The following is a 21,746-nucleotide window of genomic DNA, read 5'->3' as shown; positions in this document are numbered from 1 at the left end:
CTTTGAATATAATTTAAAGCAAAGGATTCATTTTACAATCTATAAGTCTGTAACATTATATAAGCATATCTGAGAACTTGGAGGCAGGCCCAGACTATTGAGCAAGCAGCCCGCTATATAAAAAGGTTTCAGTTTTGTTCAAAGATACATGAAAATGAATAGACTTTTGTTTTTCCCATGTTACTTTGGAAAGCCTGTACCACATTTAACTTTCTCCTCATTTTTTTAATAGAGCTATCTTGGTACTTTTTAAAAATGATACCCTTTTTGTGATAATAAGGTATAATTTGTGTGATCACATATGATAGGATGTTATACTGTAGATATACTAGCTCTTCAAAGTACAGATTCATTTGACACTAGATGTTTTATGTGTGTAGAGTGGGTCTGGATATATATATATATATATATATATATATATATATATATATATATATATATATATACACACATATTTATATAGGAAAACTTGAGTGCAGAAATTCTTGCTCAAAACACTTCTGCATCAATTCTCTTTATTATAATTTGTATAATTAGTATTAACTAAAAGCAGAGTGATTTACAGCAATTGAATACTACATGGGAATAGCTGCTAGGAGGGTTGGCCTCCTAAACATTCTATTTTGTGGGCCATGTGAGGGGCATAATACACAATGAATAGGGTTTTAACATATGATTAACAAAAAAATGACATTTAATTAGATTATTTGTAACAGTGATTTTCTTTTTAAGTATTTTATTTGCTGGATTAACACAGATTTTATTTTTTTTATTTAAAATTTAAACATTGACAAATATTTCGATTTGGTACAAATTCTATAAATAGACATCTGTCATAAAAAAGGTAATATCTTGGTCATCATGGGTCTGGAGTTTGTTATACAGAGGCTTAAGGGTCAATAAAAGATACTGCAATATATCGCGTTCCATTGGTAACAGGAAGTCCTTCATGCAAATGTGTGAGTCTTCCTGGGTGCATAAAGCTCCAGCCTTTCCTTGGTGACTCAATGGAGCAGTTGTATCTAGTGAATTTACATCCTCCTCCCTGCAAGAAGAGAGACAAATCTGCATCATTATTGTTCAACATTTTTTTCAACCAGTGAGTGGACATTTAATCCTTTAAAAGGTGAATGTGTAACTAGGCAAGTACAAGCCAAGATGCACATTCTCTAAAACAATATAAGTAAACTAAAAAAAACCCTAATGCCCTCAAGTACTGTCTAAATCGAGCCATAGTGGACCATGTGTATAAAAAAAAAATGGACCAATATTAAAAGAACAAAAAATGGCAAAGGCTATAAGGACACACAAAATTATATAATTTCCTAAACCTAACTCCAATGGCCAAGGAGCTGGTGGGAGATCCACCAAGGATCAAGACCTGATTAGGAGACATCCAGATCCTCCCAATTTGACAGACAAGTTGTCAAGGAGGGGAGAGTGTATCATTTCAGCATATACCAGCCTGCCTCTGGGCAGGGCAAAAAAAAAAAGACGACATAAGCTTTTGGTAAGCTAACATAGGTTATATCCCTAGGAAGTTAAAGGTAGAAAAGCAGTAAAAAATGTATGTCAAAAGGAACAATAAGAATGTAAAAGACATTTAAGGCCGTATGTACAAAATTACCAATCCTTGAACAATGCATAAGAGTTTTTCTACTAGTTAGTACTTTGCCCATTAATTGCTCCTGGTTGGTAACCTAAAGTAGTCAGCAAAAACTCCTAATTGATTGCTAATTGAATTGATCCAATTTTGATTTATATAGTTTTTATCCTATACAGATATGCCCCTTGATTTAAGAAAAAATAAAATATAAAACTACCTCCCCAGTATAGAAAGGGTCTTGCTGCCTAATGAAAATTAGAAAACTGTAAATTACTGACATAGTTCAGAACAATTATGTGTTGTAACAGCAGCTTTAAAATATACTTAAGTATGGGTAAACTGCTAACAGAAAACCACTTTATTGAACAACAGTCTAAGAAATAAAGTCATGTGCAGGTCTGGGTTATGAAACCCTAATAGTAACAGGGTAATTGCAAACTATACCACATAAGATACATTAAAATAAAGTTCAGATATGTGACATACCCAAAAGTCTGCATTCTTTTTGTTGAGGGCTATGTTGATGGTAAAGGTTGAAGCATCATGATGAGGACGTAGGTATGACTGACGATCTGGGGTATATTTGACCACAAAATTAAGCAAAGCATGTCCCTTAAAAAAAAAATAAAAAAATGTTGATACATCACAAGAGCAGAAGATTAGCAGTTGCATGGAAAGTTTGACAACAAGAAGCATTCTTACTTTGGTGTAATAGCCAGCAAATACTTTTAAAGTTACTGGAGCAATGTATTCTCTGATGAAATGAAGCCACTCTGTATCCATCCCGATCTGTCCCATGTGTATATCATCCGTTGGCACGTTCTCGTACCCACCAGCAATACGTTTATCCTAATTACAAGTAAAAGAATTAAAATGTAGGCATAACCAGAATTTCAAAACAAATCCTGTAATTAGGGTACTGTAAAAACTAAGTCTAAAATATTCAGAGATACAAGGCTAATGATAGTTTCACTGCTTAGCCAATACCAAGGACAAGTATGTTCTTTATTTCTGATCAATTAACAAACATGCCTCTTCATGCACATATGACTTCCATGTAATTATTTGTTATAACATGGATGATTCCTCAACCCAAATCACTGTCAATTGTTACCTTTATCTGTTTTTTTGGGTTTTTTTTAAATGCTTTGCTTACCGTATTTTTTGAACCAGACCATTGTCCAAAGTGCTCCATTTCCTGTACAAGTTCATCACAAGCTTTTTCAGAAAGCACGGGGAACCAAAACACATCTGGACAAGGCTACAAAAATAGGTATAATGAGGTGATTTATTCAAAACCTGCTGAAGTATTGTTTGGGCCATAGTTATGGCTATTTAAATGACAATAAATATAGGTATATGATCTGTGAGTTAAACTGTGTGTTATGTACATAGCTAGTTTAAACAGCAGATGGCAGAAAATAATTTGTTTCTACGTGTATGTTAAAGATGCTCTTTCACCTATTACTGATTGTAACTTTTTTGTAAATTAAATGTAGCATTAGTCATCATTCATAATAACCAAACCTTTCCTATAAATATTTCTGTGAATTTATTTGTGTAAAAATTACTTATTTGAGATTTTGTTGCCAGAGAAACTACAGAGAAATTACAAGATTTGTAAAACTTTTATGTGAGTAAACCTTTAGACAGAAGATTATAATGGCACGTGTGATAAAGTTTATTTGCTTAGCATACTAGAGTGCAATTAGTGTTATAACTTATGAGACTGTTGCCTAAATTCAGTAAAGGTGTTTCTAGGTCCTTTTGCATTTATTCACTAGCTTTACATAAATTGTTCTGATATCCAGCAAATTAGGAAAACATTTTTATTATAAACTTATGTCACAAATCAGAAGTTAGTTTCTTACTGGGATTGGCCTACTCAATAACTGCCTTAAATATGAAATAATCTTACCTGCTCAACTATGTTTTCAGTGAAGATCTTTGAGTAGTTTGGATTGATGTATTTTTCTTTCCAATCCTGGAAAATAGATTTAGGTTTTATTGTAGGTATACTGTTACTTATGATACTACATCAAAGAAGATACACAATGCATATACTGCTCAACATCTGAATGCAGCATGTGAAATTTAGTTTCTGTCAGTTCTAATAACACGCAAAAAATTTTTAAAAAAAAAACAAATATCTTAGTGCATGTGGGTATTTCTGTAAGAAAGATTATGTTGGGAACAGAAAAGGAATTCTCTATTATCACTGGGTTATAAACCCATCTTTTATAGTGGAAGCGATACACGGTAATAAATTATGGATAAATTTAATAGAAAAAACGTGCATAATAACAAATAATAAATTTAGGTATAATAAGCTACAGGTTAGGTATTGTAAATTAGACATCCAGAAAACATATCCTTACAGAGGAGTTGGCAGCTGAGTAGAAATTGTGCACGTACATGCATAAAAAAAAACATGCAATATGACGCCACCAAGTGCCTTCCTCACGGCTACAGTAACCTGCACAGCTACTGTTATTCAGCCGGAGGTGGTGTGTTGGCAGGTTATCCATTAAAGCACCAGGTCCTCTAGGGCTTGAAGTCTCCTAAGAATTTGACTAGTGTGCCCAGAGCCGGCCTTAGGCGTTGTGGCGCCCTGTGCGGACTACTCCTCTGGCGCCCCCCTCACTGCCCCTTCAAACTACCCCCCCATGCCCCTCAAACTACCCCTCCCCTCTGCCCCTTCAAACTACCCCCCCTGTCCATTCAAACTACACCCCCCTGTCCCTTCAAACTACACCCCCCCTCTGCCCCTTCAAACTACACCCCCCCCTCTGCCCCTTCAAACTACACCCTTCAAACTACACCCCCCCCCACTTACCTTGTTGCCGGAGTCCTGCGGTGAGAGCGGGAGGCATCCGTCTTCTCTCTCTGCCGCGGTGCCGGCATTTCATGTTGAGAGCCGGAATAGTCCGGCGCTCAACATGAGATGCCGGCACAGCGACGGAGTCACGGAGAGTAAGGGGCGCCGAGCGGTTGCCGAGAACTTCACGAGCAACCGCTCGGCGCCCCTGACCGGGACTTAGATTTAAGCATCGTTTTTTTTTTAAACTTTATTTAACATGAATGATGTTAAATAAAGTTTTAAAAAAAACACAAAAAAAAACAAAACGATGCTTTAATCTAAGTCCCAGTCAGGCGCCCCTGCAACCATGGCGCCCTGTGCGGTCGCACAGGTCGCACACCCCTAAGGCCGGCCCTGAGTGTGCCTAAGGGATGATGAACCACCGTGAGAGCATAAGTGTACTTTTTAAGGCTTGAAAGTTTTATTAGGTTACCCAGTCATTCCCCACATAATGGGATAAGAAACATTTTTTTCACCTGGTATTTTTTTTTTTTTGAGCATGCATACCTTTCATTACACCTAAAACAGTTGAAGAATACGTTTTCATTGCATAATTAGTGCTAAGTTGTTAACAGGTATTAATACTAGGCCTCAACTCACCCCTCGCCCAAAAACTGTACATTAGAACATTAGAACTCCCAACACTCGCTTTCTCTCCCTCTGACCGAATCTACTTTTTCACAGTTACTGTATTACATTATACAGACTTTCCTAACCAGATCCAATCCACTTACAAATTAGTGACAGAACGGCCAACAGACCAAAGGAGGTTCAATATTCCTACCAGAGGCTATTACATGTGATCCTCGCATACATGCAACTGCAATGTACATGTTCAATCAAGAGCACAGGAAACAAAACACAAAGGTTTTTGCTTAATACGTACCGCAGGGTTTTCAAATATTTGCCAGAGGTCATTATTATAGTGAGTAGTATTGTAATTGGCAGTCGAAATAAGTCTTCCAAATTCATGTCTGTTTGTAATGTACATGAAGACACCCTAAGGCAGACAATTAAGAATATATGAGAGGGATTGTAATTTCAAGAGAATACAATTAACAGCTTTGAAAGTGACATAGTATAGTGCTGTCACTGAAATCCCCATCCTATAAGAGAAGAAAAGGAAAGTCATTGTGTAAGAAAATATAATGTTAAAAGGTTTAAGTGGTTTTCGTCCTCTGTAAACAATCCAAGTGGTTAAAAAAAATGTATCTGAAAGAAAACTTAAGTACTTGTTACATACATGAAATTAAAGCCTCTTATAGTTAAGAAAATGAGCTTCTAAAGAAAAATGTTATGCTTGTAGCACAAAGTAAATGGGCATCTTGAAAAAAATAAAGATTTAAAAAAATACAAACTCAGGTTACTTTAAATTACTAAATCAGTATGTATATATACAGGGGAGGGCTGGCAGCCTGAGGCCTGGGGGGCAAGTCAAGTGAAGTGGCTCCGCCCCTCGCACTCACCTTTCACCCCTCACGCTGCTCCCATCACTATGCGGCCATCAGACTGCTGGAAAACTTATCTAAACGGCCGCTGGGTGCTGATGCCACCGGCTTTAGCTACTTTAATCCTTTTTTTTATTTATTTAATATGCCGGATCGGCTTGCCATATTATAAATAAATAAAGTATTAAAGTAGCGCCGGCCAGCAGCATCAGTACCCAGCGACCGTTTAGATTAGATTTCCAACAATCTGATGGCCGCATAGTGATGGGAGCAGCGTGAGGGGTGAAAGGTGAGTGCGAGGGGACCGAGCTTTCACCCCTCACACTGCTCCGATCACTTGGCGGCCATCGCATAAGGCCGCTGGGTGCTGATGCCACCGGCCGGCGCTGCTTTAATACTATTTTTTTTTTCATTTAATAGCCGATCCAGCTTGCCATATTAAATTTTAAAAAAAAGTATTAAAGTAGCGCCGGCTGGCAGCATCAGCACCCAGCGGCCGTTTAGATTAGATTTCGGGCGGCCTGGGGGGCAATTGCCCCCCAGCCCAGCCCGCCCCTGTATATATATATATATATATATATTTATTTTTCATTGTCGAGTACATTTTAGATCTGAAAAAAATATCAATGTGCCTTAGTTAATTATGAAGAAAAAAAAAGGAGGCAGAAGAATATTTTGTCAAAGCATGTTTCCCAATGAAGAAATACAACACCCTTATGCTGCCAGAAGGATAATTGTGTTTTTTAAAGAAACTGGGTTTTTTACAATAAGCAGATGAGTTGTATGGCCAATATAAATTACTCCAGTTTCAAACCAAATGTAGTTATGGGGAAAAAGGCCCCATAACTGGCATCTCATTTTTTGTTGGCATTTTTCTATCCCACATGTAAGAAAATGGTCTTAAGTTAGAGCCAAACGTACTTCCATCTCCAAAAAGAGGCATTTAATTCTTCTTGTTCTGGTTCCGTAACCGTGCATTCTAGTAATAGAGCTTTTTATGTTTCACTGGTTAAAAATGGTCCAAGCTCTTGTAAGAAATTATTATTTTGAAAACCAAAATAAAACAAAAAAATGGAACAAACAAAGAGGTAAATACACGTTTACAGGAATGCAATGCCTTGTTCACCTCTTTTTGATGCTAATGTAACCAATGGTTCTCATCTATTGCCCGAAGACTTTTTAAATCCTGGTCTTATACCTTGCTGCAGATGCCAAGGACATTACAATTGTATGCAGTGGTGACTGCTAAATAACAAATAATAGACATTCCCATTTATGTAATCTTATAATATAACATTAAATAAAACAAGTTATATTAACGGGAATTGTGTGATGGGTCGTTATTATTAATGTTATTTGTTAGGTGAGACTAATTACTTGCTTGCATAATAAATATGTCTAATTTACATAGAAGTAAAGTTTCTGTGTTTATGGAGAAAAATATGCTATGTACAACTAGGTTAAAATGTAATGCTTATACATATAACTGCTACTGATCGAGTTTTAGAGGTTTCCTAACGTCAATCAGCTAATCATTAGGTTGGGATGGTGAATGGAGACATATTTGTCAAACAGTACTCTTTGTTTCCTCTACATGTTAATACTCTAAGAGGGCTCCGTATAGAACCTGTGAGCTCTCCATAGAGTAACAACTGATTCTACATAGCTACATAACCTCTTTAAAATGGGTCACCTTAGAAGGTAAATCCTCCCTTTTTTAGATGCTAAGAAAGTATGTCCACTGTGAAAGGATATTGAAAATGGAAGAGAGCAGAGTATAAAAAGTATAAAAATAAAATGAAACCTTCGGGGCTCTGAGCATATGGAAATTTTCCGAAGATGGGGAGTCTCTTTCTCTTTGTAAACTCTAAAATGAAGAAGCATCAGATAAGTTGACTTGCATATCACTTTTTTCTTGCACTCTAATTTTGCCTAGATTAACTGTGGAAATATGAAAAATATAAATTGAAAAAATAACAGCCAAACCATAAAGATAAGGAGTCTTTTTTTAGACAACGTGCGGCTTCAAGCAAAAGCAGGACATAAAGGATGACTTGTCATGCTCATTTGCCAGATGGTTGGATATAGGTCAAAAATGTTTATCAACATAAATGAATTTGAAAAGTGCCAGAAAAAAATCAAGTCTTCCCCTGACCACATTCTCAGCCGAGCATTCCAAAGTCAAGGAGTTAGTAACAACTGAAATCACGGATGCAGAGAGTTACAAAAAAGGAAGTTTGGAGGACTGCCACGTAGGAGATATGCAGATGATCAAGAAGCCAGGCCTTTAGCTGGAAAGAGTAATATAATGTAGAAATACTTGCCAACTTTTATTGTGCATTTCAATAAAGCAGTTTCAAAAATAACAAATATCTGGAAATATTAGTGGCTCAACAGTAAATTGTTTCTCTTCTCTAACTACACACAATTAATGGGAACTTCTATCTAATAAAGCTGAACATTTAGTATGACATACGAAAAGAAATATAAAAGACAAAATCAGCAAGTATACATTCTGTCAGTTTTAAGTAATGCTATATATACATACAATGTAAAACTATATGTGGCTTTCCTGGAATTCAGCATTTGTATGAGTATATGTAATCGGTGTACATATATATAAGAGCCCAGCAGCTGTTCTGTATGAAAGGGGCCCCCTGGACCAATAGGGGGGGGTCATGACTGTTGGCCCATGCCCAAGGCATTGGTGGGTAGCTGCAACATTGTTGCAGCTATAAGGGTTATATTGGGGGTGACTCTTACCTCTTTCTCCTTTTTCACCTGCAACCTTCAGACGCTCCCCGCCCGCCCTATTTTTTGTGTTTGACACCTAATGGTTTTGTTGCACTACTTTTGGTCTGCTCATGTTATTTATATGTTTGTTACCTTTCTTTTTCCATCTTGTTTGATTGTCACAGCTGCGGTCTGGGTACCCTGGCCAGCGCAGATCACAAATAAGCATGGTATGTTTGCCCCTAATGGTCTTGGGGAAGTGTGTCCCATGGGCGGCTTATGGCACCTACGGGGCTAGGACTCTTGGCTTGTTGGGGTAATTATCTGCCTGTTGGGCTTAGTGCTTAACAGCTGGCAGGTCATTTTAGGATTGGTTTTGTGTTTTACCGCTGGCCTGGGGAATGTTTATGTAAATTCTAATAAAGCTGTGGCCAAAAGCCCTACCCCACTAATGGTGTCCTGTGTCTTTGTTTGGGGGAAGGTGGGGTGGTTAATCTTGGTATTGGTATCGGGCTGTGGGCTTAAGCAGTCAAGTAAATAAAAATGAGCAAACCTAATTTTGTAAAAAAAAAAAAAAAAAGCCTAGTACTCAAAAACATAGAAACACACACAAACAAATTATTAGAGTGGCAAAAAAGTGCTAACAATGTTGTAAATTCTAGTTTACCAAACCTGCACCAAAATCGTACCATTTCCCTTGCATTTCGGCACAGTGCCATGTCTGGATCTAGCCTGTTCATAACAAAATGGTTTCTCTCCTTTAATTCAGACCTAAGTGTCTGTCCTTTAATCAAATACACATTGGCCATGTATGGAACATTCCAAACGCCTCTGTAGAAAAAAAAACATAATATTTAGTGAACTGATTTTCTTTATTGGGGGTGTCACACTCCAGGCCTCAAGGTCCCGAAAGATAACAGGATTTTTGTACCACTTTGGGCAAAACAATTGAAATTGATTTAATCTCCCAATCGCTCAAATCATTTCGGTCCAAAGTTTTACATCCGTCCTCCATATTCATTTTAAAAAATAAGTAAATAAGTATTTTTTTGTGTGTTTATAAACATCTTAAAGTTAGACCTTAAGAGAATGAAAAATAACCATAATGATGCAATTTACTTTCCAGATGCCAGTGAACTGAAGAATTAGGTAAAGAATATGCTCCATTAAATTCTAATATCTGTAATCTAAACAAGATTTCCCATAAAACTAGTATTAATAATATTAATAACAGGGGCGAGTTAATTTTATATTAGACATGACTGTTCCTTTCATTACCTAATAGAGGTTTTTATGATGCACAGCTACGCATCTAGTAAGACAACTACACTGAAGTATCACGGTATATAGTTTGCAGAAATGTACAGTACTGCAACCACAAACAATGGTGGTGGGCCACAGATTTTCTCGAGGGTATGAATTATGGTAAGATTACACTTACACTCTAGTGCCTTGTACAATGTCCACATAATCTTCCGACCTTGCATAATATCCATCTGGACTCAAGGCACCCCAGAAATTAGACCACAATTTCCCATGTCGTGTTACAAGAGGAGCAAGGATCTTTCTGTAAAAAAAACAACAAAACAACAATTTTTAAACAGTCCCAGTTTTTACATAAGTAGTTATTTGTAGATGTGTGTGTGTGTGTGTGTGTATATATATATATATATATATATATATATATATATAATAATCTAGCTCTGTTATTGTAATCCAGTCTACAAGACAAACAAACTCCGTATCACTCCCTTTCGGCAAAGGAAACAATGGCTTTTTAATCACCCAGACTGCCACTCTTGCCATAAAGCATTGCCATAAATAGCTCAGTGTGTTGATTCAGCAGAGGAAGTCACCCAAAATATCACATGATAGGTTTGCATGTAAAGAACAAAATTAAATAAAAACAGTTCTCAAATACTAAACTATATTACCATATTCAGCACTAAATTTATTCTATAAATTCTACACATCATGAATAGCCCACCTACCTGTTTTGCTCAATTAGTAGTTTTAATGTTTTGGGGTTTGTCAATACAACATCTGCATCTATGCTAAAGTAATAATCACATTCTTTATTCTGACGGCAGGTGTCCCTAAAAAACAAAAATGGGAAAAAAATGTAAGTTCAGTTAGATTTATCTCAACTTATATGCATAATATAAGTCTGGAAGTATGATGCCCCCATAGGAGACTGTAATAGAATGGCACATGTACAACATAGTATAGTATAGTATACATAGATAGATATACAACATTCACACATAAGCATGCTGCGTTAAATTCGCACTGATAGGAACAGGAAGTCAAATAGTTGAATCTTTTAAAAATTAACATCTGAACATCAACATCCCGCTGGGCCTCCAGAAGTCAAGAAACAAATTTATGTCTCTCTATTCTGTGACATCATGGTTTAAGAATGTTGTGAATGTGTGTTTTCTTAAGCTCTTCTAAAGAGGAACAGCCTTAGCGCTGACCCAACAAGATCTCATTTTCACTTTTCTATTCAATTACAATTACTTGCTGGGAGCAAGAGATTTGTGCCGACTTACAGAGTTGTCTAATGCCAAAATATCTGTTAGCGAATAAAATGTCTATACAGTTTTGTTATAGTTCAAGCAGCAGCACTCAACGTTGTTGCCCTCCCGATATATGAAACTTATAAAGGGCTCTAACTATTTGTATGAAGAGTCTGCCCTGTACACCATAATAGAAAAGGCTGGTACTTCACAAACAAACAATCTGATCTGGGAAGTCTCTAGATTTGGAGGCACAATATACAACGGTCCCTGTTGACACAATGTACCAAAGTGAAAAACACACAGTAAGGATGTAATATTTATTACATTCCCATGTTCCTAGCTTCTGCTTGAGAGATTGTCTCCTCCGGTCCCACAACTTTCAGATTTCCAATAACACCTTTGGCATCTTCCCAAAACTTTTGAATGTGTTTTTCGTGATAAACTTCCTATAATGGAAAAAAAGTGTTATTAGGAAAGTACAAAATCATGAATGGATGGAACAAAGAGTACAGTTCTAAAGGGGAAATTTAATGACAAAAACACACACTTGCATTAATAACAAGAGTATAGGCCCCCATGTGTACCTTAAATGATTAATGTAATGGTTACTAAATGCAATGCCCCCCCATCTTCAGTTTAGAGTGCACCACAATAATTCCTACATTGGCAATCATTAATAAAATGATGTTAAATAACAGACAAACTAGACAGGTATCATACAGCTTTCTCCATCAGGCACGGAACAACTGGATCCCTGGTGATGTCCTTTTACGTACATTATTACTTCCTGAAAAAGGTCATCAGAATGATCTTAGGATGTAATAGTACATCCTGTGCTTTTCAAATTTTCTTCTGATGTGTGGGGGATGCAAGCATAACTGAAGCCAATATAGCTACATTACACTACACTGGTATTAGGGCAAACAATGTATCAAAAAATACCCCCTAATTACATGATTCATGTATGGGGTCTACAAAAAGTAAAATAAAAATTGAATTTCTTTAATGTTCACTTTTAATAATATTTGCCAATTTTTTTCATTCATACGAATTTCTGAAAAAGAGGAGAGCCCAATGAAATAGATAAAAATGAAAGAGAAAGCTCCTAATTTGCATTTCCTTTTACTCTCACTTTCTCACACTAACTCTTATGTTCTCTCACACTCTCTCTATCTACCTTCTCCCTCAACTATGATCCTGTTTCCTTTCCACAGTTCCGCTTCTTGTTTTGCCTCTTCTTGTTCTTCTGTTGTCTTTGTTGGTCTGTTTTACCCCACTATCCACTCAGTTAACCTGCCCTCCTGGAGTACTTCCACAACAGGGCAGAGTCTTGGCATACACCACAGGGAAAACCTCACTCGTAATTGGAGGAGTGGAGGAGAGGCTCTCCCCTTGGTGCATACTGTGGCCTCCAGGAGGCCAGAAAAATGCAGACGGGTTCCCAGAGATAGCGAAGTGCAGAAACATGTCTCCTTCTCTGTGGATCTGTCTGCATTGTTCTGGCTTCTTGGAGTACTTTTGCAAAAAGAGAGAGCTTTTGGAGGTCTGGATAACACAACGGATAGTGGGGAGAAATGGATCAAAAAAGAAGACAGAAGAAAAAACACAGAAGAAAAGACACAAAGCTGCAGAAAAGAAGACTGGGACACAAAAGCCCATGCATTTAGGGACTTATTGTACTCAGGTTATGCTGTTTAGCATAATTTGGTTTTGTTTCAGTAGTCGTTCCTATACTGTGTTAAAGTTTTAACCACAAACATCACAAAAAAATATGCTCGTACCTAACAGCACCAGGACTAGGTAAGTGGTCATACAATCTTTCCGCACAGTTGACATGGATTTCTATGACTTTCAAAGGCTAAAGAGTTACCCTCAGCAGTGCTATAAGAATACCTTTGTATTTTTTGCTATGGAACCTTAAATAAGTTTAAAAAATACACTAGTAGCAATGTTAAAATACTATTTAGATCTCAGTATAACAAATGCCATTTGTTTACTTCCACTGCTTTCAAAAACCACAAATGCAAAAGTAAAATACTCACACTGTTATGGATGAACAAAAAGAGATTTTCCTTTGGATAATCTAGAGCCATCAATCTGTTGAAAAAATCAGGCAGGAATGGTGTTGGTTGTTCAATAAAGATTCCAACTGTTACTTTTGGATACTCCTAAAAACAAAAAAAGATACAATATTAATAACTAATTACCAAGAAGGGGCCTCATTCACTTTTATCACATGCAATGATTCATTGTAAATGTATTTACCAACCCTGTAAAATGTACATCATTGTAAAACATGTTGATGCCTTGTAATTAATAGTCAAAAATCGAACTGCCATTGGTAATATTACTGATATAGTACAATATAGAGCCCTAAATGCATGTTCACTTGATGGTTTCCAAGCTTAAACTTCGTCTAGTGAGTTTGAAAATAAACATTACTTTTTAAGGGACCTAGATCATATGGATATGTCAGAAGAAGATTTTAAGCCTCTTTTCTGTTCCACCCTAGAGCCAGTTGCATCCATTATGTATCTTGCTAATAGAAACAATTAAATGCAATGGAATATTACACATCTGGATGTCAAAATCACAAGCCATTCAAACGTTAAATTTTTTTTTCTTGGATAAAGTGCAAGTTCATGTTATTAAGCAGGAACTATTTATGTTTAAGTCAGTTCTCCAGAACAGCTTTCCTTGAAGGAAATATGCTGCTCCGACCAAGAAAAAGAAGAAGAAGAAGGTGAAGATGGGAAAAACACACTTTAGGTGAAAAGGTCAATAAAGTTAAATATCAGGAAATATACAAATAAATAAAAAACATTCACCAAAATAATATACATTTTTAATAAGAGATAAGTATAATGAACATGTATTCTTTGTTGTTATGTTCTGGATTTCATTACTTCTCATGAGGTATTCCGTCCAAGTTTAAGCACCCTAAGTAACTTGCCACTGTTTGTCAATGTTCCAAACTCATTTACTTTTGTTTGTGTAACTATAAACCAGAATGCAATCCTTGTTTGAATACAATGGATAATTTACTTTCTAAACATAAAAACATGACTTCATGTGCACTAAACAAATATTCCTCAATGTACAAGAATAGATTTATTTCAACTCTTACACTTTTCACAAGTTTTTTGTTGAGGTGGACAAATTCATAGCCCATATGCGTTATTTTATAATCCTCAATATGACTGAACGCAAATCTACTCTTCTCAGTTACAATCCCATAAATACAACCTCTCATTTAAAATTGTATATTTATGATGCCAAAGGACTGTTACTGAATATTAAAATATGACTCACATTTAAACAAATTATAGTTTTACACTTTTATAAATTTTAATCCAGTGTGACCAGCTCCAGCTAATGCTAACAATGATCTGCAAACAACATATAGTGAATTATATAATGTCACTTAGGCCCATCTAATCTGCCCATTTTTCCTGATGTAAAGACTCAGAGGATAATCAATCCTTAGTCTCATATTAAATTCAGGATAGTTTTATCACTATCATTCTAACACATTTCATACAAACAAATATCTAACACATACATACTAACACACAGCCAATCTAAAACTACAACTTACACATACATACACACTCACCCTATTGCCACACACTTACACATGAATATATCCAAACATACCCAGTCACTCTAACACTACACATTTATACATACATACGTATATACATACACATATGCACACAGCCAACCCATTCTAGCACAATACATTTATATTTACAGTACATACATACACTTACACATACATACATACACTCACAATCACTATAACAACCATACACTTACACATATATACATACATGCACTCAATCCCTCTGATCGCCCATGCAGCCCACACACTTCCACATACCTCTTAAATTTTTAGCTCTAATTTTTAGGAGAGCTACAGGTTTGTGTGCAAGTAAAGTTAAAAATACTAGAAGTGGTTGCATGCATGATAGATGGTGGTTTGCAGACAGCTTCAGCTGTTTAATGAAAGCTACAAGAGGGGAAAGAGAGAGGTAGATAAGAGAAGATAACTTTCAGATTAAGAAAAGGGGGCTGGGTTATAGCTGTAGGAGGCCAGAGGAGGAAGGGATCAAGACAAAGAAATGTACTTTCCCAAAGTAAAGACCACTTGGCTAATGGCACAACTGTGTTTGGTCATAGCAAGGGTTAATCTCCAGAAAATTCCAAAGTGATCGCATTTTTATTCTGCTAAAAATTGAATTAATATTTCTAACTGAACCTGTATAATTATTTGTAATGTTACCTTTCATCTGTTTAGCCATGATGAGCTCAATAGACAGAGCTGTATATTGACTGAGTTCACCAACATATTTACTCTATACCCACCCTTACCTCACATCCATACACTCAGCTCAGCAGAGACAGTTATTTAGGCAATATGCTGACAATTGTTTGTATAAATAGCACAGCTTTGCCATATTCTTCAGTTTCAGAATATTCCCCACATGGCAATAGGGGCGAAGGCTAAAAAACTAGTGGCTCAAGAGAAAAATCTGGAAAGCCTAGGGATGCATTAGTTAAATATGTTGTGACTAAACAGATAAACTAACTGCTGCATGACATCAGGCAGCTGTTGGGTAAGGAGCTGAAACACTGACTGGATTTCACTACAGAAGGCACGGTAAGAGAGAAACAAAGAAAGGGAAACGTATAAAGGGGAGTGGGTGTATTTTATTATTATCATTAACACTCTTGCAGAATGAACTTACTGTAGCTGCAGATAAATTAATTGTATCCAAATCACAAGTTCCACATGGAGTTTCAGGTGTCCAGACATTGGGTATATAATTTCCAAAGAAGTTCAGCTGAACCTGAAAGAAATATTAAACTTTGATTACTAATGTATGATACAGATCTGTTTAATATGCTGCAATTTATTTGCAGGAATAAGTACTTTTTGCAATTAAAAAAAGATGTCATGTTGCAACAGACCATGGACGCATGCAGAAGAAAATCCCTTTAATATTTCCAAAATCTGCATCTACAGAGGCACCATATGTGAAGGTAAATTTCAAAAAGCGCTCCCTCAGCCCATGTAGGGGTAGAAGCATTAGTCTACATAGCTGTGGGGCCCTGTTTAGCATCAGGTCCAAAATGTGTTGTGTTGCAACTCATTGCCAACTCACACAAACTCAACTGCAGGAGTCTCAGCATGACCTTACCTTTTGTAAACTTAAAGGTCCATCTTTAACTAAAGAGAACACTTTGTGTCTGTCTAGCTCATGGCCGTAATCCATCCAAGTTATAGAAACATTCATATATATGGAAATAAATATAAAAAACCTGCAACACCATTTTTCACTTTCATTCCCAGATTTTCAAAATGGAATATCTGAACTCATAAATCAGGTTTTTTTGTCTTCTCATGTGGAAGCATTAGACTATAAAAATAATTTTATAGCTTAAAAGTACTGTTCCTGTACAGCCTGGAAAAAAGTTAAATGTTTCACATTCTCCATGGTTTCATTCATTTCTATGATATTTTTTTTACCATGAAACAAAAAGATAGTGGAGGGGAAACAAGTTGGAAATCAAAGGATTCAGGAAATGGCTCTACCACTTTAGAATTAAACATGCCAGAATGGTTTTTCATTTCACAAATGTTCCTGTTATTCATAAATTCTCCATTTGTGGGTCTTATGTTGGGTAACTGATGGTCAGAAGTTGTCAGGACCCGGGCGAGCAGGTCTGGTAGGAGTCCATGTGCAGGGGATCCAGGGGACTCTGTCTGTACTCCTTTATGCATGGTGACAGAGAGATAGGTACAGACAGAGTAGCAGAACTGGAAAGGACGGGAGCTGAGGCAGAGAGACGGGTGCAGGTGCAGGCACAGGCTCGGGTGCAGGTGCAGGCACAGGCTCGGGTGCAGGTGCAGGCACAGGCTCGGGTGCAGGTGCAGGCACAGGCTCGGGTGCAGGTGCAGGCACAGGCTCGGGTGCAGGTGCAGGCACAGGCTCGGGTGCAGGTGCAGGCACAGGCTCGGGTGTGGGCCCACTGTCAGGTAAGCCCACAGTCAGGTTCAGGCACAGGTACAGGCTCGGGTGCGGGCCCACTGGCAGGTAAGCCCACAGGCAGGTTCAGGCACAGGTACAGGCTCGGGTGCGGGCCCACTGGCAGGTAAGCCCACAGTCAGGTTCAGGCACAGGTACAGGCTCGGGTGCGGGCCCACTGGCAGGTAAGCCCACAGGCAGGTTCAGGCACAGGTACAGGCTCGGGTGCGGGCCCACTGGCAGGTAAGCCCACAGGCAGGTTCAGGCACAGGTACAGGCTCGGGTGCGGGCCCACTGGCAGGTAAGCCCACAGGCAGGTTTAGGCACAGGTACAGGTACAGGCTCGGGTGCGGGTACAGGTACAGGCTCAGGTGCAGGTACAGGTACAGCCCACTGGCAGGGCGGCCGGGAACGGAGGCCCACTGGCAGGGCGGCCGGGAACGGAGGCCCACTGGCAGGGCGGCCGGGAACGGAGGCCCACTGGCAGGGCGGCCGGGAACGGAGGCCCACTGGCAGGGCGGCCGGGAACGGAGTACTACCGGGCCAGGCACGTGTACAGGTTCATGCACGGGTACGGACTTACGCTCGGGTACTGGATCATGCACGAGTACCGGCTCAGGCAGGTACGGGAACGGGAACGGGCACGGGTAGCGGTAGCGGTAGCGGTAGCGGTAGCGGTAGCGGTAGCGGCTCAGAGCAAAGGCAGTCCTACAACTACAATGCCAAGGCCCTGACTGAAGGGCAGGGCCGGTCTTTTAAAGGCAGGGCTTCACTCAATTCATGAGGCGCAGCTGTACCTGATAATCAGGTTCAGATCACTCAAGAGGGAGGAGGGTGGCCACTAGTGGTAGCAGATGTATTAGCCTGAAGTATAATTCAGCCATGGTTCAGGCAGCAGTGAGTGGATCCTGACAGAAGTGCACAAATCATCCTTGTCTTTCTCTCTTAGATGAAAGCATGAACACTTTTATTTCACAATTATAGAGCACAGGGGATTACTGAGAAGACCGGCAACATCAATGAAGGCCACACAAATATACCATTTAAAAAATGTACGGAGTTCCAAGATATTTGAATAGACATAATAAAATGAGGGTGGGTCATGGACAATTTTTAAAATGTCACTGTTTTATTAATTTATTTTACTTTTAAATTTATAAAACTGTGTTGAGAATGTTATTCCATTCAAAAACTGAATTGTTGATGCTGTTATCCATGTGTTTATATATACAGCAAGTATATGTTATTTTACTATATGTCTATTGCATTTAGCTGGACAGTTTCTCTGAAAATGTTAAACTTATGACAAGGAATACCAAGCCTGATGCCAAGTCTGATGTGGCACCAACTGGTACAAGCTCATGAATGATCCACTTTATACTCCAATACACAGACAAAGGAAAGTGGCAAGTTGGATTTACATGATTGAGATGCAAGAACATGTGCAAGAACATTACAAGCTTTAAACAGTTAACAGTGAAATGTATGTACTATGTAAAGCATCTGTGTATCCTATTCAAATTCCAATCCCAGTTTCTTATTTCCATCTTAATATTCTTGAATTTGTGGTCTCGGGGTCAGCTCCCTAGAGATCATTCGGTATTTATATAAACATGACTTCAGGGGAAACCTTCTCACAGAGCTCACACATAGCTTGCCAAGTTTAGAAATTGCTTCAGTTTATATCCTGTAAAAAATATCCTACGCATAGAGGCAAAACACTGTACCTCTAACATATCTAAAGACAGTGCTCTTTTGTTACAGGGAGAGTGGTTGGAGGACTAGCTAGGGGGGCATGTAACTTATTGATATCCGATTATGCAATTAAGGAAAGTTATTTTAAGTATGTTTACAAATCAAATGTATAAACAAGACGTTCTGGTTTTTTTCCTAAATACATTGTGACTTTTAGCAATTCAGAACACTTTTATACACTCTGAAGTCAAAAAAGATGGATAGTGGGGGATAAAACATGTTGTGACCAGCATTTAAAATAAATAAATAAATAAAATAAGCTTCCCTAGTCCTCTGGACAATGAAGTGAATTATGGACAGAAACTCCCTCCTACAGAGAGACACTTTTTTTTCCTACAGAGAGACACTTATTCTGTTCATTCATTCGTTACATAAACCTTGTTTACATGATATAATGTCTAATATAGAGTCAGCTCTTGGGAGCAGGAAGTTTCCACAGAAAGAGAAAGTGCATGGAAAGAGATTACAATACTTACAGAAGTTGCTTTACAGGCTGATTTTACAAGATTCCATTTACAGAGTGATGCACCCTCTATTCTCATCATTACTTTTCCCTCATTTAGATTTTATCATTAGCAATTTATATCATGAGCAAATAAGCACATTAATAGCAAACAACATTAGAAAAATAACTTTAACAAGATCCTTTCATGGTATTTTATTGCCATTATAATGTGTGATTAGCTTATGTGGAGGAACTGTAAAAAAAAAAGTAAAAGGTATGATGATGAGACAGAAACCGCAAACTAGCTTGCAATGAAGGCAGCAAATGCTTTCCAGATGACATCAGTCTGACAGTCTAGCCTGTCTCATGTAAGGCAGTTTTTCCTCCTTTCAAACATTTTTTCCAGTGTTTCCTGACAAAAGTAAATCGTCAGGGAATATAAGACAATGTAAATGGATGCTTTAACCCATAAAGTGCTGTCCACAGCATGGCCCCAAAAGAACTTATGTTACAAGATGCAAGCCCACATAAATCTCACTAATAACCAAAGACTGAAGCCCAAACCTGAATTAGCCAGTGAGTCATCCTGCACAGAAAAAGTAGAAATATGACGCAGTGTTTCCAAATAAAAATACATTTCCGTGTGTCTTGTCTTTCATTTAAAAAAGATTATAAGGTACATAGAGGTTAAAATAGTTCCTAAACTCTAGAGGATTTAATTACAATAATTATGGAGAGATTGGGGTATTTCAGTAATATAGAACTTTTTTCTGCTTGGAAACTATTTGCTTCTGGTTAATTGATAAATATGCGAGCAATTCATAAAAACTTCAAATACACAAAAAAAAGTACACCTTCTGATTACATCAACTGCTGTGCAGATCTCACTGAATGGTTTTGACTAGATTATTTTTTTACTTCACAATATATGAGAAGTAAATCTGCCCTTAAAATAAATTTATACTCCCCAACATTCCAGGAGTCCAAATCACAACACTTGTGGGTGTGAAAAGAGGTGGGAAGGTGGCCCTGGAGGGAGGGCTGGGAGCCATGATTCCATCCCAGGGGAGCAATGTTGGAGCTGCGTTTGAGGTCTGTGCTGTAAAACTGGAAGAGGGCCAGTGTGGCCTGTTATAGAGGATATGGCCATGGGCCTCATTTTGTAAGACTCTTTGGCAAAAGAACGCATGTGATATATTTTAAATTACTGTTCCTTTACAGCTTCTCCAGGGTCTGGGCCCTCACTACTCAACGCCTGGATTTGTGCAGCTAAGTGTTTTTAGTAATAACAGACAACTATATAAATGTCAGTTAAAGATTTCTTGAAAGTATAACAGAAATAATATGTCCTTTACTGTACCTTTGTTGGTCCATTCCCATGTATTAAGACTGGAAATGTGTCATATTGAGAATTTTTTGCTCTAGCTTTGCCCTGTTCAAACTGTAACGTAACTTCATCTGCAATAAAAATGAAAAATAAAAAATAAACATCAACACCACATATTATGGTTATTCAGATAATTATGACAATCAATGGGACACTGGTGTCACACAAAACAACTTTTGGCTACAAAGAAAGGTGTGTGTGAGATCCATGTGTCAGTAACATGGTAGCATTCATTACTCCTCTGGAATACTATCCTTAAGACTGATTTTGATTTTTTTTTTATTTTTTTTTCTTCAACTATTTACATAAACCTCTGATATGCACATTAACTAAATGGCTCCGTTCACCAGGAGGATAAGTAGTATATAATAAAATGCATTATCTTATTTACATTACTATGATTTAGAGCAGAGTGGTACCATTGCACTTTTAAATCTAAGTTATGGCATAGCTGGTAAATTATATTGAGTATGCACGTAGCCCACAGATGTGCCCCAGGAAACAGGTTGTCCTGAGGTTAATTCCTTGTGAAACAGCATCTTTTTAGCAGACGTAAACACCATAATTCAACTAATCTCATTTGACTGTTCACATAATCTTGGTTATTTCTGTAGTTGTGCAGCCAATGGTCAGCTCTCCAGATGTTTAGCTTCATATGTTTTTAATTGCCTGCATTCTGGCTTAAAAGCATTGGATAGGTTAAGCAAACTACAAAAGGCCTCTAAAATACCCCTATTAGAGAGGTGCTACAGAACACCTTTGCTAAAATTCTGTTTTATAATGGCCGCAACATTTATTTTAAACTCAAACCCTAATGCTGGTAAATAAAAGAAAACGCCTATTATATTGCTCACTTATTTCAATTACACATTTTGGCGGTTGTTAAATATACTTGGGGATTTTACTATATGGCTTGAGAGGATATGATGAAACATATGGTACGTTTTAGGATATTAAA

The 21,746-nt window shown here is 37.7% G+C and overlaps 1 protein-coding gene across 1 annotated transcript in view; it reads right to left on the bottom strand.

Annotated features, from left to right (window-relative positions):
• Positions 1 to 889: 889 nt before the first annotated feature.
• The window catches only part of LOC149300268 (procollagen-lysine,2-oxoglutarate 5-dioxygenase 2-like), a 35,937-nt gene continuing 15,080 nt past the window's right edge, over positions 890 to 21,746 (bottom strand). Inside the window, exons 7-20 of the mRNA XM_089485240.1 lie at positions 20,762 to 20,859; positions 15,921 to 16,022; positions 13,212 to 13,337; positions 11,494 to 11,615; positions 10,639 to 10,743; positions 10,089 to 10,214; positions 9,337 to 9,478; positions 7,719 to 7,781; positions 5,353 to 5,466; positions 3,525 to 3,590; positions 2,763 to 2,867; positions 2,309 to 2,455; positions 2,093 to 2,218; positions 890 to 1,045 (exon numbers count right to left, since the gene is read on the bottom strand). Of these exons, the coding sequence (XP_089341366.1) occupies positions 890 to 1,045; positions 2,093 to 2,218; positions 2,309 to 2,455; positions 2,763 to 2,867; positions 3,525 to 3,590; positions 5,353 to 5,466; positions 7,719 to 7,781; positions 9,337 to 9,478; positions 10,089 to 10,214; positions 10,639 to 10,743; positions 11,494 to 11,615; positions 13,212 to 13,337; positions 15,921 to 16,022; positions 20,762 to 20,859 (1,598 nt within the window). The remainder of the gene's footprint in view (positions 1,046 to 2,092; positions 2,219 to 2,308; positions 2,456 to 2,762; positions 2,868 to 3,524; positions 3,591 to 5,352; positions 5,467 to 7,718; positions 7,782 to 9,336; positions 9,479 to 10,088; positions 10,215 to 10,638; positions 10,744 to 11,493; positions 11,616 to 13,211; positions 13,338 to 15,920; positions 16,023 to 20,761; positions 20,860 to 21,746) is intronic.

This window comes from Sceloporus occidentalis, unplaced genomic scaffold, assembly GCF_023333645.1.
Source record: "Sceloporus occidentalis isolate IW3139 unplaced genomic scaffold, rSceOcc1.0.p SCAF_25, whole genome shotgun sequence".
In the NCBI taxonomy this organism is placed as follows: domain Eukaryota; kingdom Metazoa; phylum Chordata; class Lepidosauria; order Squamata; family Phrynosomatidae; genus Sceloporus; species Sceloporus occidentalis.
This window is presented reverse-complemented; position numbering and strand designations above follow the sequence as displayed.